The sequence below is a fragment of the Myotis myotis genome, unplaced genomic scaffold (assembly GCF_014108235.1).
Source record: "Myotis myotis isolate mMyoMyo1 unplaced genomic scaffold, mMyoMyo1.p scaffold_m19_p_17, whole genome shotgun sequence".
Taxonomy (NCBI): domain Eukaryota; kingdom Metazoa; phylum Chordata; class Mammalia; order Chiroptera; family Vespertilionidae; genus Myotis; species Myotis myotis.
In genome coordinates this window covers 32,952,916-32,968,899 of record NW_023416321.1, presented here as the reverse complement: position 1 = coordinate 32,968,899, position 15,984 = coordinate 32,952,916, and the positions used below count along the sequence as shown (strand labels likewise).

General features: G+C 45.4%; 1 protein-coding gene across 21 annotated transcripts in view; it reads left to right on the top strand.

Annotated features, from left to right (window-relative positions):
• The window catches only part of SSH2 (slingshot protein phosphatase 2), a 225,269-nt gene extending 211,950 nt beyond the window's left edge, over nt 1-13,319 (top strand). For 11 of the 21 annotated variants that reach the window (XM_036340838.1, XM_036340845.1, XM_036340835.1 and 8 more), the window contains 2 exons: nt 3,079-3,913; nt 6,064-8,142. In XM_036340838.1, the coding sequence (XP_036196731.1) occupies nt 3,079-3,913; nt 6,064-8,142 (2,914 nt within the window). Of the gene's footprint in view, nt 1-3,078; nt 3,914-6,063; nt 9,767-11,627 lie in introns of those variants that run through there. The other 10 variants (XM_036340851.1, XM_036340850.1, XM_036340849.1 and 7 more) reach the window with 2 other exon arrangements.
• The last annotated feature ends 2,665 nt before the right edge of the window (nt 13,320-15,984 follow it).

Here is a 15,984-nt window from a genome sequence, read left to right as displayed (position 1 = left end):
AGGCCAAATTCTTACTCAGGTCAGAGGCCACTCAAGGTGGAAGAGAACTGGAGTTGGTTGCGTCATCCAGACCACAAACCAGCTCTGAAGTTCTTTTTGGCAACTTGTTTACTTGCTACCTACCTGGAACCAGGTGGGGGATGTCAGCTGGATTTAAATATTAACAGTTTAAAATAATAAATATGATCTAATGCCTTCCATCTATTCCAACTAGTGAAGGAGCATTTAAGCTGGCTTGGGAAAAAGCTTCGCTGGGAAGCAGTTTGGTGTTCCTAGGTAAAATCTGATTTATGCATGCCCTGTGACCCACCTCTCTGTTCCCCTATATAAAACGTCTTTGAGAAACCAAAGTGTGCACCAGGCCCAGGAATGGCCATGCAGTATTGTTTGTAATAGCCAGAACTGCTCATCAACAGGATGGGTAAATAAATTTTACTCTGAAATTACAGCTGTGCACATCGATGAATCTTAAAAACAGAGAGTTAGGCAACAAAACGGTTGTAGAATCCATACAGTATTTCATTTATATAAACTTCAAAACAGGCTAACCTGAGCAGTATATCATTAAGAACAAAACGTGGCGACTCTAAAGAAAAAAAAAATGAAAGGCAATGCTAAGCACAAAATTCAGGACAGAGGTTAATAACCCCTGAGGGGGGAGAGTGGAGGGAAGGGATCAGGAAGGGCCCATAGAGCAGCAGTGCTTCAGAGGCCCTGGTGGTGAGTATCTTGACCGTATCCAAGAGCTGCCTACCACACTCTCCATGCAGGTCCTATTGCAAAAATGAAACACGCGGCAGAATCAGACCTATCTTCAGATTGGGGGTTTTCTTTCTCCTTTACAAGTAGGTGTCAGTGTAATTCCAGAGCCCTGACCCAATATTTTCTGGTGATTATCTCCTCCAGGAAGAGAAAGAAATCCCGCTGGGAAATGATGCCAGCCAGTTCCGCTGCAGCATGCACTGTTTGTGCCTATTAGCGTAACTTCAGTGTCTCGTTCCCTCCTGATTGGTTCGTGGTTTGCAGGCAGTTTTAAAAATCATACCTTGTGGGTTCTTGGGGTCATGAAAACATCCCATTTGCCTGTTGACTGACAAGATGTTCTTTTACATTATTAGAAGGGTGAGAGCCACTCCCTGAGATGTCTTCCTAGTCATTTGCATGATGGGAAATGTCCTGCCACGGTGGCTAAGAGGAATCGGTGCAGGTTTGAACATGCTTATATAGGTGAGGGCTGGAAATTGGAGAACACAGTCGTACTTAGATCAGGAAGCAAAGGTGTCTATATTTGAAAAAAGAAACTTGAAAGGGAAGCACATTGGCATTGGTTGGTCTCTGTTAGGCCTCATCTATCCAACCAGTCAGCTTGCTCCTCCACATAGCCATTCACTCGTTTGGGATGTGTGATATGTTGTCTCCTCCTAGGGGTGGCTGAGTTCTTGCAACTTGAAAAGAGTGAAAACCCTACCTTACACCCAACTGATTGGTTATAGCTTGTCTTCATAAACAGATTGACCTACTCAGAAAAGCATCCTTTTGCTGTGCAGGCCTGAGTCAGAAAGATCCCCACCCAAGCAGCAGACAGGCACGGGGAGCTGAGAGCAGGTGCAGACTTGAGAACAAACAGGGGTTCACATTAGTGCAGGCACATGACTCAGCAGAGATTTACAGGCCTCTGAGGCAGGCGTGGCCCTGAGCCCAGGATAAGTTGTTTTGGGCTGTTGCCCATTTTACCCTGCGGTTAGGTCACTCTTCATCAACTTGTAAGTCATGGAAACCATCCCTCAGAAACCAGTTAGTGACCTATTCCCTGGGCAGGCGATCCTGACAGCCACAGGGCTACCTTTCTCTTTTTGGCTAGAGCTTTGAGAACTGTGCTTCTTTGTTCAAGAGTGCGGTTTGAAATGAAATACCTTTCCCACATCAGACCTTCCCTCCATAAAATAAACCAAAGGATGGATGGATGTGTGTGGTCTTCCTTTGGCCCATCTGCTTTTCCAGGTGTCGCCCTAGCCTGATGGTTTTTATCCAAAGATCCTTATGAAAGGGGCTGTACTCTCTGCTAATCCTCTTCCATTCTGTTACCAACCTTTTTTGCCAGGTTTACTAGCCTCATCTTTGTCTTCTAATTCAAGAAAGATCACCACCCTCCTCACACTTTCATGTCAGTGATTAATCCGGTATCAGCTCTTCACCCCCGTTATGAGGATTTGTAATGAGCTTCCATAGACTGTTTCACCTTGTATTACTCAAGTGCTGTTTTGTTCTAGGTTTTTTTTCTGATTATTAATGAATGATAAACATGCTCATTATTTTATAATTTCAAAAATTACGGAAATGCAGAGTGTAGAGAGTAAAGCCCTCCCCAAAAGTAGTTTTACCTTCCCTTGAAAGAACTGTTACCAGTTTGGAGATGTTCCTCCAGATATTTTCCTATACTTATTCTAACATGGGAACTGACCATTTCAACTGTGTTCAACATGCTTTTTTGCTTGATAGTATACCTTGGACATCATTCTACTAAAACACCTGACTTTTTTTTTTTACCAGCCTCATAGCATAGAGGTGTATGGACTGTAATTTAAATAAATCTTTTTTTTCTTTTGGTGTCTAATGTTTTAGGACCACAGCGTTACAGTGAGCATCCTTTTAATATATCTCTATGCACTTATAGTAGTAATACTCCAAGAAAAATTCTTGAAGGAAAAATTGCTGGTTAAAGGGTTAAATTTTGAGAACTATTGCCAGAGTTCACTCTTAAAAATTCATATTCCTCCCAATAGTAGTATATGAGAGGGCTTGCTTGGCCATACTCTCAGTAACACTAGCTGCTAGCAACCAGGTTAGCTCTTGTCAGTCTAATAGGTTAAAAAATGAGATCTCATATTTATTTGTTTTTGTTTTGCTTTTGTTTTTGCTGTTAGTTAAATTAAGCAAATGTTTATTGCCTACTTCCATTGGGCATTAAAAAAGCATTTTGCAGGTTACATTTTAAGTTTATCTGGGAGGGTTTCCTGGGAGGGTGCTGATTGTTTTCACAGACCAGACTAAAATGTTTCTTGTGTATGTCCTCCACAGCAAGCAGCGGCATAACAAGCTCTGGAGATCTCATTCAGATAGCGACCTCTCAGACCACCATGAACCCATCTGCAAGCCAGGGCTAGAACTCAACAAGAAGGAGATCACCACCTCAGCAGACCAGATTGCCGAAGTAAAGACCATGGAAGGTCACCCATCTATACCTCCTGTCTTTGTGGAACATGTTGTCCCACAAGATGAAAATCAGAAAGGCCTGTGTACCAAAGAAAGAGTGATCTGCTTGGAGTTTACTTCTAGGGAATTTCATGCCGGACAGATTGAAGATGAATTAAACCTAAATGACATCAATGGATGTACATCAGGGTGTTGTCTCAATGAATCAAAATTCCCCCTCGACAACTGCCATGGATCCAAAGCCTTAATCCAACCTGGACAGGCCCCAGAAATGCCCAACAAGTTCTCAGACTTAACAGTTGAAGATTTGGAGACAGATGCACTGAAAGCAGACATGAACGTCCACTTACTGCCAATGGAAGAATTGACATCTCGCCTGAAAGACCTCCCCATGTCCCCTGATCCTGAGTCACCAAGCCCCCAACCCAGTTGCCAGGCTGAAGTCTCAGATTTTAGTACAGATCGCATTGATTTTTTTAGTGCCCTGGAGAAGTTTGTAGAGCTTTCTCAAGAAACCCGGTCACGATCTTTTTCCCACTCAAGGATGGAGGAACTGGGTGGAGGAAGGAGTGAAAGCTGTCGACTGTCAGTGGTAGAAGTAGCCCCTTCTGAAGTGACAGCTGAGGACCAGAGAAGCAGCTCTTTGAGTAACACTCCCCATGCATCCGAAGACTCGTCAATAGATGAGGAACAGTCAAAGGTAAAAGCTATCTTTATAGTTCTCCACCTAAGGTATTCTCTTCTAAGACAAAATATTTGGGACTCTGCTGTGTTCACTTTCTTTTTAATGTGGCTCAAGATTTAGGATGGCAGTGTGGGAGAGAAAGTCTGGCTGAGACTCTCCTTAAAAACAGGGTTTAAATATTTTTTTTAATTAGTTGCCTTTTGAAGAATTTATCTTTTCAGGTTTTTGGTGCCATTGGAAACCATTTCTGAGGGGATGAGGAAAGAAGGGATAACAAAACAAAAAAACTCTTGGCTGAACAAAGAGCGGTCCACTCCCTGGGCCTCTGCCGTTCCGATCAAATCTTACCCGTAATGAAGTGCCAGGGACTCACATGCTGCCTGAGTGAGACTTGTATGTCTCTGAAAAGATGGGTTTGTTTGGAAAAGTCTTTCTGTCTCAGAAAAGTCTAAGACTAGACATGTGTAAATAGCTGTTGGAGTAGCACCTAAATCCCATGCTGAGTTCTTCTGTTAATAATGTTTCTGAATTGTTCCTCGACTCAGACCCCGTGGTATTCAGGAGTTGAGGGATGGTTTGTGGAAGTGATTTGAGAGCAGACAGAATTCTAAGATTCTTCTCAGTGGCATATGAGCTCTTGGGAACCATTGCAGACTAGGGAAAGAATTACTGTATATCACTATTTGTAAGGCTCACACTTATTCTCATTTTGACACTTCTGAAATTGGGATGCATTTTAATCAATATAATAGTAGTTGGAAAATAAATGGTGACGAATTTACTCTAACATACCAAACCTCACTGAATGAACTCCGTGGAGCTGACATCTTCTGATGTTTATCTACTTATAGTTATACCTTGTCCATTATTCATCTGTTCTCTCTCTTTTTAACCATGTGAGGGTAGTTGTTGTCCTCTCCTCTTCCCAAAGGCTGTCCCTCTGCTTTGAGTCCACTAGGAAATCTGAATGCTTGAGCTCTCCTTTGGACCAATGGGTGCAGCAGCTCTGACAGAAATAGCTTTTTGGCACAGTCCCTGGTCATATGAGCACTCCCTCCACAGCCCATGCACACACCGGCCTGCTATGGCTTTTCTCCCAGGCTTGGCAAGTTTGCCGCCGCCTGATGTCCCAGCAGATTTCTCCCAAAGGCATAACTGACCTTGTTAGTTTGTACTAGCTCTGACTCTTCTGAAGGGGAAAGACCAGAACAATTACTAGGGAAATATTGTACTTTGAAGGCTTATAAAAATGTTAAAGTAGACGGATGGTAATAATGATGTCACTTTAAGAAGTGTCCAGGGGCCATTTCCAGATTTTGAAGTTCTTTTTTTTTTTTTTTTTTTTTACAAAAGGACTTGATTTTGCATTGGCCAGTTTTCTTTGGCCTTGTTCTAAATACAACTGGAAATTCATAACTGGTAGAATAATAAAACGTCAGCGAGTCACGGTTTCTAAGTTTTCTCAGGCACGTGGCTGCATAAGCCAAGTAAACATTTCCCAGGAGGAGCCATGTGACACTTAGGAATTGTATGATCAGATACATAGTGCCCTCACGTGCTGGGATGCTGCTGCTAGAAGCGCGAGGATGTGAAAAAAAACTGGCAACACAGAAGAGAGAAGAGAGCAGTGAGTCTCCAAATCAGACATCAGATGATAGCCTCAACCTTGCCTTGTCTAACACTGGGCATATTTAAGGTGGGCACTGAGCCCTTGAATGGAACTCTTCCCCTCGAACTAGCTTAGGCTCTGACTGGAAGTTGATATAGGCCAGAGAGAAAAGATTTCATTTCCCCAGTCTGATCTAAGTTCTGAAGGCTCATGGTCTTAGGAAAATTAGAAGCCACCAACGCTATTTGCTGTTCATTTTTGGAGCAAGATATTAGATTGGCATCCTGTTTGAGTAAACAGAACAGAAAGTTCAGTAGACAGTGATACAACCTGTAACTAATTTTGTATCTCTGCCTTTGATAAATCTGTTTTTCCTTGTACAACGAAACAGATGGTCAGAGTACAGTTCTCGGCAGAGGACAGTCCCAGGCACTCCACAATTTGTGTCCTCATAGCCAGAAGGTTCTCTTGGATCCGAGGATTAGTAATCAAAAAATCTGGCATTTTCCATTAGACTACAATTCGCCATAACTATCTCACTATGTTTTCTTCTTAGGCAATTTCAGAACTGGTCAGCCCAGACATTTCCATGCAATCTCACTCAGAGAACGCAATTTCAGTCAAAGAAATTGTAACTGAGATTGAATCTATCAGTCAAGGAGTTGGACAGATTCAACTAAAGGGAGACATTTTATCCAACCCATGCCATACACCAAAGAAGAACTCCATCCATGAGATGCCCCTTGAGAGGGCCCAGGCCCCGGAGAACAAACCTGGAAATCTGGAGCCGAATGAGGGTTCCTGCTCAGCCCAGCCTGAACTAGCCAAAGACTCGGGGAAGTGGGACCCAGAAGGCTGCCTAACTGTACCCTCATCCACCACAGACTTGGAAGAAGAGGAACCAGCTGAGGGGGAACAAGAGCTCGGGGGCCCAGGGATACACCCAGGTGCCAAGTGGTACTCTGGGTCTGTAAGACGAGCCACCTTGGAATTTGAGGAACGCTTGCGGCAGGAGCAAGAGCACCACGGTGTTACTCCTGCTTGTACTTCATTGTCCGCTCGCAAGAATTCCAAGAATGATTCCTCTGTGGCAGACCTGGCACCGAAAGGGAAGAGTGATGAAGCCACCCTAGGACATCCGTTTGTTCCCAGGGAACCAGAGATGAATAAGAGCAAAGGGAAATCCAGTGGGTGTGAGGCTGGCTCCATACTGCATTGTGAGCAAGATGTCATTGTTCCAGCACCCAAGCTGCCGGATTTCTGCCCCTTGCAGGCTCCTCAGGAGTGCTCGGAGTCAGAGACTAGAACCAAACAGCAAGGAGTCCTGAAAGAGCAGCGGACTGTGGTTTCATGCCAGGAATCTGAAACACAGGGAGTCCCTTTTCCCAAGAAGATAGAAATCATTGAGTATACCCACGCGGTTACATCCCCCAATCACCCTGGGCCAGGGGGTGAAATAGCCACCAGTGAAAAGAGTGGGGAGCAAGGACTGAGGAAAATGAAAGTGGAGAAGTCCATCACTGTACTCTGTGCACTAGATGAAAATCTGAACAGGACGCTGGGCCCCGACCAGGTTTCTCTGTACCCCAAAGTGCTACCTCTGCCTCCTTCCTCTCCTGAGCACAACAGGCCCACCGACCCGACCTCCACCCTGAGCAGCCCTGAAGACTGGGGCAACAGCCCGGCAACAGCCCTGGACATAGCAGCGCCATTTGTCAGTCACACCACCCACGTACCATCTGCCAACTTGGATTATCTGCATCCCCAGACCATGGTTCACCTGGAAGGCTTCACAGAGCAAAGCAGCACCACAGACAGTGAGCCCTGCGCAGAGCCGGGGCGCTGGGAAGAGAGTCAGGGCCCCCTGTCCGGCGGCAATGAAGTGCCATATAAGGGCTCCCAGCTAACTCGTGAAGACCTAAGCTTAATTAGCAAATGCAGTGACAACATTGGGAAGTTACAAGAAAAACTGGACCCATCACCTGTGGCCTGTAGACTCCCTCATAGCTCTAGTAGTGACAATATAAAGGATCTTAGCCACAGCCCCCGTGTGGTGAAGGCGCACGCTAAAGAAATTGAATCCCAAGCGATTTGCCAGATAGGGCTCCCCAAACCATCCCAAATGAGGCGTTCAGCTTCCCTCGCCAAGTTAGGTTACTTGGACCTGTGTAAAGACTGTTTACTGGAGAGGGAGCCTGTCTCCTCTGAGTCCCCTCATCTCAAACTTCTTCAGCCCTTCATCAGAACAGACTCAGGCATGCATGCCATGGAGGCCCAGGAGCCCCCCGGAAACTCAGATGCCCCCCAGAACCCAGAGCCCACCAAGTATTTTATAGAGCAACTTAAAACAACAGAGTGTATCGCGCAGAGCAAGCCAGTGGAGAGGCCCCTTGTACAGTATGCCAAAGAGTTTGGTTGCAGTCAGCAGTGTTTGCTCCCCAAGGCAGGACCGGAATTGACTAGTTCTGAAGGAGGCCTGCCTTTGCTGCAGACCCAGGGGCTGCCGTGGGCGGGCCCAGCTCCAGGGCTGGCTTTGGCTCCCCGGCAGCAGCACCACAGAACTCACCCCCTTAGGAGACTGAAAAAAGCAAGTGATAAAAAAAGGACAACCAACCCTTTCTATAATACCATGTGATTCTGAGCCTACACATGTGACTTTCTAAAAGAAATGTTTATAAAAGGGGCAGGTGTAATATGTAAGGAACATGCACTTTATCGGTTAATTTTATAACATTTTGGTCATTTTACTGTTCCTGGCACATGCAGAGTTTAGGGTTTTCTCCCTCTGTGTGTGTGAGAGAGAGATTGATTTGGACGGCAAGACCATTTTATCATTTTTTATTTTTAGAAATTTCAAACCTCAAAATATACTCATTTTCAAAGAACACCTTTATCAAAGGCAAATTGCTGTTTTTCAATCAACTGCCACCTGCTCCTCATTTTGCCCTCTGAGAAAAGGCATGCATGCTTGATTGAGGATGGAAGCAGATGGGGAGGGTGGGGGTGAAGCCGGAAATTGAAAATGCTGCCCCTGGGCCAGTGTGACGATGGCTTGTTCTCCAGGCCTGATGCTTCAGGTGGGCTGAAGGGCAATGGGACAGCAGGGGACATCAGCGCTCTCTCAGCCTGGTCCCCAGCCCCAGCCCTTTGGAGGTTCTGCTATTTTCAAAGGGGGTCTTCCAGAATCCATTCTCCTGGTGTTCCAGAGTGGATCGTTAAAGAAAGGCATCATAATGGCTGGCTTTATAAACTTGTTAATAAATCAGATTTTTTATTACATTAAAAGTCAACCCCAAATGAAATCCAAGAGGTCCTCTGTTGAGAAAAGCATAAGGAGGTAAAATGGGAAACTGAGACACAACGGGGACAAGTTTGAAAAATAGCAATTGAAAGTCAATGTGTTCTTGTAAAATGAATACATATATAGGGTTTTAACCCTTCCATTACTTGAATAATTCTGTGGGCCTCTGAGTTTAATGGCCATATTTTTTCCAATTTATTTTCCTCCCTCATGCTGTTTCTCTCAATGCTGCCTGTTTTGTTTTGTTTTATTTCATAGATGACATTTGAATTGTTACATTACTTTTGTATAACCTCCATTGAATGCAAAGTTTTCTTTTTGATATTATCACTGTTAACACTTGACATAAGTTTTTTCCCCCCTTTTCCTGGAAGATTTGTCATTTCTTTAGTTTTTACACAGTATTTATGTACATAATGTCATATTCTTACAGTGTTTTGTTATTGATGTCAGAGGGTCTTTTTGATTTATTTTTTTTAAGGAGTTATACTGGAAAAAGACAACAGAAATAAAACTGATGGGTGTTGTAGGAATCTGTAGAGTATATTGACAGTTGTTTTATTGTTTAAATGGAGGCTCCCAATTGCTAGCTCCTGCCAAATTATGCATTAGTAACCCTCCTCAGAGAAACCCCTAAAGGTTCCCTTTAGATCACAGTTTGACAGCTGCGTCCTCAACTGAAATCCCAGAAAGTTGTTCGCCTTCACTGACCCACAGCCGGGGAGTGTATGGGAGTGTTAACGGCTTCCTGCTTCCCCAGGGGGAAGCTCCTCATGGACTAGGCTGAGAGGCTGCAGGGTGGCCTCCGCCAAGGGCAGGCGCCTTACAGAGTCCGTTTAGGATGCCGCTGCTTTGCTGCCGCTGTGGAGATCTTAGGACAGCAGCACCTGCCATAAACCAGCCTCTTCCAGAAAACATATTGAGACTGGAATGGAGGACCCTCATCAAAACTGAAGAGGTTTGCAAATTTGATTCCTGTTTGCTTTGGTTGATGTCCACATTGTTGAGAGATTGACCAAGGACAGGCTTGAGTTTTGGGTTTTTGGTTCATCACAGCCCTGAGAGGAAAAGGCAGCTGCACAGACCGTCAAAGTGGTGTCAGAGGCCAGTGTGCGGTGGGGCAGGTAGTAGGGTGACTCAGAGGAGAGAGAAGAAGTGGACTGAGGCCACTCGCAAGTGCTCGAGAAGCTGTGAATTCAGTTGCCAGGTGGAAGCCGTAGTTGCATCTGACATCACTGCCAGGAAGCACATTGGACAGAAATCTGCTATACGTGTAGAGACCTGCTTTATGGTGTAGTAATTATATATACCCATGCTTTCCCTAAATAGTTTCCTTGAATGTCAAATGTATCATTCACACAGCTTTGTGGTTCCTGGATATGGAATGTGTTGTAAAGTGCTTTGTTGGGTGGTATATACCAGTGTGAGGAGGCTCATCCGTCTAAACTGCCCTGTCCTATTGAGGCAACTCCACCACCACTCTGATGGGGAAAGGACAGGACATTTTGGCAGGGCTGGGAAGAGGAGGATTTGCCTGGAGGTTCAGGCAGTGGAGTCCATTCATGTTACTCCCTGGAGACGGTGACATTCCTTGTGTTAAGAAGTACAAGCAGGATAGACAACTGTCCTGTTCTCTCTTCTCCCCTCCTGTGTTTGATGCTCAGTCTCACTGCATTAAATAACAACAAACATGGGAGGGAACCTTCTAATGCTGTGAAAAAAAACAGAAACTTTCTTTTAAAGAATAGAGCAGCAATTTTGAACCTTTTTCATCTCATGGCACACATAAACTAATTACTAAAATTCTGCAGCACACCAAAAAATATATCTTTTTGCCAGTCTGACAAAAAATAGATATAATTTTGATTGATTTTTAAAAATAGTAATTACCTACCCTTTTTGCCTCCTAAGTGACTTTTAAAAATCAGGTGCCTATACTTGTATATAAGGATTTCTGGTACCAAGAATTAACACAATCTTATTATGCGACGTGACCAATAAGATGCAGCTAACTCTTTTCCGTGACCTGTATATTTATGGTTCAAGACAGGACATTCACACCCCACAGCTATTGTTGTGTTGGCTGTTGTCGTTTTTTTTGACAATCCAAGGGAAAAGAGGTCAGTGCCCCTGACTAAATAATCAGGTATTACAGGTTTTAAAAATTCTTGCCACACACCAGTTGAAGATCACTGGATTAAAGGAAACATTCCTGCTCGCCTTCCATTTTTAAAAAATATTTTTTATCATTCAGTTTACCTGCCTAAGTAAACGTCTTCTACACAGAGTCTGCAATCCAGCCAGTGCCAAGGGGTTTTGCCAGTCCTCTCAGACTCTGGCACCGCTGAGTGTTCTTATGTTATTTACATGACTGAGCGATGTCCAGGGAAAGAACATGATGAGCTATCAAGGACTTTTCAGACTCTCTTCTCTTCAAACTTTTGATAATCTCGGGTGGCCTATTTCTATTTCCTGTTCATGGAAAACCCAGCCCTGGGACAGCAGGTCTGGTAGGTTGACAGAGATGAGTAGGAAAGGCCTTGACCCAGTGCCTCTCTTTGTGAGTGTGTGTGTGTGTGTGTGTGTGTGTGTGTGTGTGTGTGTGTGTGTAAAAATAACATTTTGGTGCATGGGGCAAAAGCCCCAGGAGCACACAGATTTTGAGCTGTAATCTGGATGGCTACCTGGTCAGTAGGAAGGAGAGAAACCCCCTACCCTTTTATAATTTTAGAAACACTTAGGAGTAGTGTATATATAGAAGACAATGTAGTACTGTGGTACAGTAACGTTCATCTCTCCTCATTTTGGTTGCCTTTCAGATTCTGAATGTTTGGGATCATTCCTAGCATCTCGCCTCTTCCAACTCTTTATCTAGCATTATCCTGGTTCTCTACCTTTATCCCTACCGTATCTCCTCTCTCTCATCTTGGGAATTACCAAGAGCTCCGAGGACAGCATGAGGAGGACAGCCTAGGTTCTGAGGTCCCCTCCTGATAAAGGGCCGCAGACAGATGCTGTTGGATAGACCTGAAGCTTCTGAGACGTGGCAGCTCACAGAAATCTTCACCTGTTCCTTCTGAGGATTCAGTTCTGAAGTGATCTAGGCATGTTTGGTAAAGATGTTTTTGTGGGAGTGTTTTGTTTTTTTAAGAAAGCATTATGCAAAATGGTTCACTTTTAAGGGCATTTTTAAATAAAGCCATTCTTTGGCTTTTTTTTTTTTTTTTACAACTATTTGTGGATACTTTGTTTACATTGTGTGAGTATTAAAACGTGCATCATCTTGATGGCAGCTCAGTGTCCTCCTCCAGGGACCCAAACCTGGCTGTCCTGTGAGCCCTCACACAGAGCACCGCTGTAATGGTGAGCCCGCACGGGTGAGCGGGGAAAACCTGGAGCTGACTTCCATCTGTGTCCTGCACTCCCGCCCAACACCCTGTACGGAAATAGTCGTCATCTCCTCAGTGATGGTGTGTCTTACAGTGATGGTTGTACTGGTGAATGGCTAGTGTCATTTTTGTTTAATTTTGTTTTGCTTTTGGATGGTAGATGAGATGAAATTTTAGCTCTTTCGTCACCAATCCAACTTAAGAGGCTCTTGGACTTTGTTTTCCCCTTCAACCTAAAAGAACAAGGCATGTATAGACAACTGTATTTGGTGTCTCAACTCATCCGGTCCCCATATTAAGAAAAAGCCTGCTGCCAACGCAGGCAGCTGCACACCCCTAACCCTTCTCCCGGGCTTGGGGTCCCTGGTTGCCATGGAGAGCTCTCGCAAGGTGCTTCTGTACTCCTCCAGCCTGGAGTGCAGGGTGACTCAGCCCGGCTCCTGCTGTGGAAAGAGAACCAGCCTCATTTTCTCAGTGCCCCGAGTTCTAGGGCAGGATTTCTAAACTGGAATCACCCCCCGTGGGCTTGAACAGGCCCCAAGGGGTATATGACTATCTGTGTCCTCACCACAACACTGGCGGCAGCATCCTGTATACACATGCAGAGCTAATGCCCAGGGCTTCGCTCGAGCTGGTGACCCAGCCGGTAAACTGGGGAATGCCCTGAAATGTTTCCCAGTCAATAAGGCCACAGGGAGTTGGTTTTTATGTTTTATTGGACTTGGTTTGCTTGGTATAGCTTAAGGTGCCTTTCTTTTCTTTCTTTTTCTTTTTTCTTTCTCTCTACATTATTTTGTAGGGCTTGTTATAAATGTGGAAAACTAGTCCAATAGACTTTGTTACCTTTGCCCCAGGCCACCCCAAACTTTTATGCTCACATTTTATTAAATGAAGCAGGTGCTCCCTGGAATCTCTGGGACCTTTTTGAGGCATTTGAAGCAGAATATAAAGAGTGGTCTCATCTCCTTCCTTAATCTTCATAGTGATTGGGATGTTCCACTTGTATCATAGATTTTTTTATTACTGATGTGCTCCGCTGTTTTTAAATGTGAACTTGTGCGCAAATGTGCAGATTCAATGTTCTTGTTACAGACTGAATAAATTTTTATTTTGAAGATGAAATGCGTGTACTTAATCAAGCACAACAAATAGGGTGGGTGGAAGAAGGCATAGGGATTGGAAGAGAACACTGATGATAAACATGAAGCAATGCTCATTGATTGATCTCCATCAAGCACACCCTTAAGCTGACCTCTGGGAAAAAAATATAACTTTCTACCTCCCACAGAATAAAGAGCACATGGGAAATACGATCACTAAAGATCATTGCAGGTACTGTGGCTCCAATCAAGTGACTAAGCTGGGAACTTGCCTGGTCAAAGAGGCTTTTGCCAAAGCCACCACCTGAATGTTAGGAGAATGAATAAGCAAAGGGACCAAAATTCCTTCGCCATCTGCGGTGCAGAGTGACTGCTCGGGGACAGCTGCCCTGACCGGCCCCAGCAGGGACTGGAACTCTTGGGTGGGTGACCTCTCTAGACACCCACCCAAGCCTTCAGCACAATACCTCTGCTTACTCTAAGGTTGCTACAAATGGGGCATGACTCTCCAACGTAAAAACTAACCCTCTCCCATCATTAGAAGAGAAGCATTTGATGTCGATGGTAGAGGGCGAAAGGGCAGTTCTCTAACACAGGCTGGGGTGGAGGGACAGGTTTCCACTTCTCCCAGCCCTCCACAGACAGCAGGACTGCTCATCACATACAGGGCAGCACTACTCTGTGGGGAAAGCTCCGATTCCAAATTGCTAACAACATTTAATGAAATTCCCAGCAAAAACACTGCCTTGAACTAACATTGTCAGCTTGCTTCATTCTGGTTTGTCCATATCAAGTGAGAGGAGCATACCACTGGTGCCCAGAGCCCCAACCAGTCCAGATAAGCTCAGTGTGGGCTTTCTAGCCCAGGGAAATGGACCAAATCATGTCTCAAGTTACCAGGACACCGCTTCCAGAAAACGGCTTTATGAAAGATGAAATCCATGCTTGTTTTCCACAGAGAGAGTTCAGAGCCCAGCTGACAGTTTGAATAACAAGAAGGGAAAGCACCAGCCCCAGTGGCTTCTTCACCCGCTTGGCACTTTGTGCCGTGGCTCCGCCCACCCACAACTGCGCCAGGGCTTGGCAGCCAAAAGAAGGCTAGAGGGCAGGTCTGAGTCATGCCAGGTCCAAGCAATACCTGTGAATCCTGGCTCCTGTAACTGGCGAGCACCTCGCGCACCCCCCCCTCCCCCAATTTCCCAGATGGTGGAACTGAAGGCAGGTTGAATTGAAGGATTCCTGCTTCCTAGTCCCAGACCTTCCCTCTAGAATGGAGCACCCAGCTCTTTAAAGAGGAGGAAAGGCCAGGGGGACAAAAGATGTCCTTTTAGAGTAGGAGGCAACATGTCAAACTCCTTCTCTGCCAACAGGTGGTGCAGAATTAGAAAGGACCTGACCTAGCCCTCGTCATTTTACAGCCCAGAAAGCTGCAAAAATAGGGTAACAGCCAGGGCTGGAACTCCAGTTTTCTAATTAGTCCTGGTGTCCTTTCCTCTCTGCCCACGAAGCAGTAACTGTCAGCATCAGCATGTGTGAGGGAGAGTGGCACTGGCCTTCAAGGAGAGGCAGAAACACGTGGTCTGAGAAACATGCACCTAGACACCAGGCCACTTGGGTAAGGATCTCGGCATCATCAACTACCAGTTGAGTGATGGGTAAGCTACTTAACTTCTGTGCCTCAGTTTTCCCATCTGTAAAGTAGGGATATTAATAACACCCATCTCAGAAGACCGTTAGGATGGAATTAATATGTGTAAAACCCTTAGGACAGTGTCTAGCACGTGTGAGCTAGGGAGCAACTGAGTCATTAAGGTCTTTTCTTCCTAATTCTGTGCCTGGAATCTTTAGGTAGACGGGAGACTCCTCATCTCCCCTTATGATCCCTCCGTAACATGAATTCTTTCTGGAACACTTGGAACAGTTTGATTCTGTTCCCCTCCAAGTCATGAGGACTTGAACTCGCCTGAGAAAGCAGCCTGAGAGGGCCCCCCAGGTCCCCACCATCTCCTCTCCCCTCTGCCCTCTGGAAAACTTACATTGATTCCCAGCTGTGCCTGGAGAGCGGGAATAACTGGCCCCATGCCACTGCCCCCCGGGGCTTTATGATCCAAAGAAACAGGTCCAGCCCTCGCTGGTCGGCTCAGTGGACAGAGCATCAGCCTGCAGACTGAAGGGTCCCAGGTTCGATTCCCATCAAGGGCACATGCCTGGGTTGCAGGCTCGATCCCCAGTGTGGGGCATGCAGGAGGCAGCCAATCAATGATTCTCTCTCATCATTGATATTTCTACCTCTCCCTCTCTCTCTGAAATCAATAAAAATATATTTTTTTAAAAAAAGAAAAACAGTTCCAGGCAGGGGGCGGGCACTAGGTAGACTGCAGCTACAGGGACCAATTGTTATTCACTGACTGTATTTTGACCAGATTTCTTTTTATCTCCTTTTTAACTTTGGTCCATACCCAGATCTCTGGGTCCTGAGAGGGTTGGGAAGAGGCGGGGTCTTCCCTGGAACAGAGGCGGGCACCAATTCAAACACGGCCCAGAAGACTTGAGGAGTCAGGCTGAGCATCTGAAAATTGGCCACAGTGGGCAGAGCGGACTGCCGGTCAAGGGCACGGGCCTCGGTTGCAGGCTCCTTTCCCCGCCTGGTCGACTGGTCAATGTGTCTCTCTCACGTGGATGTTTCT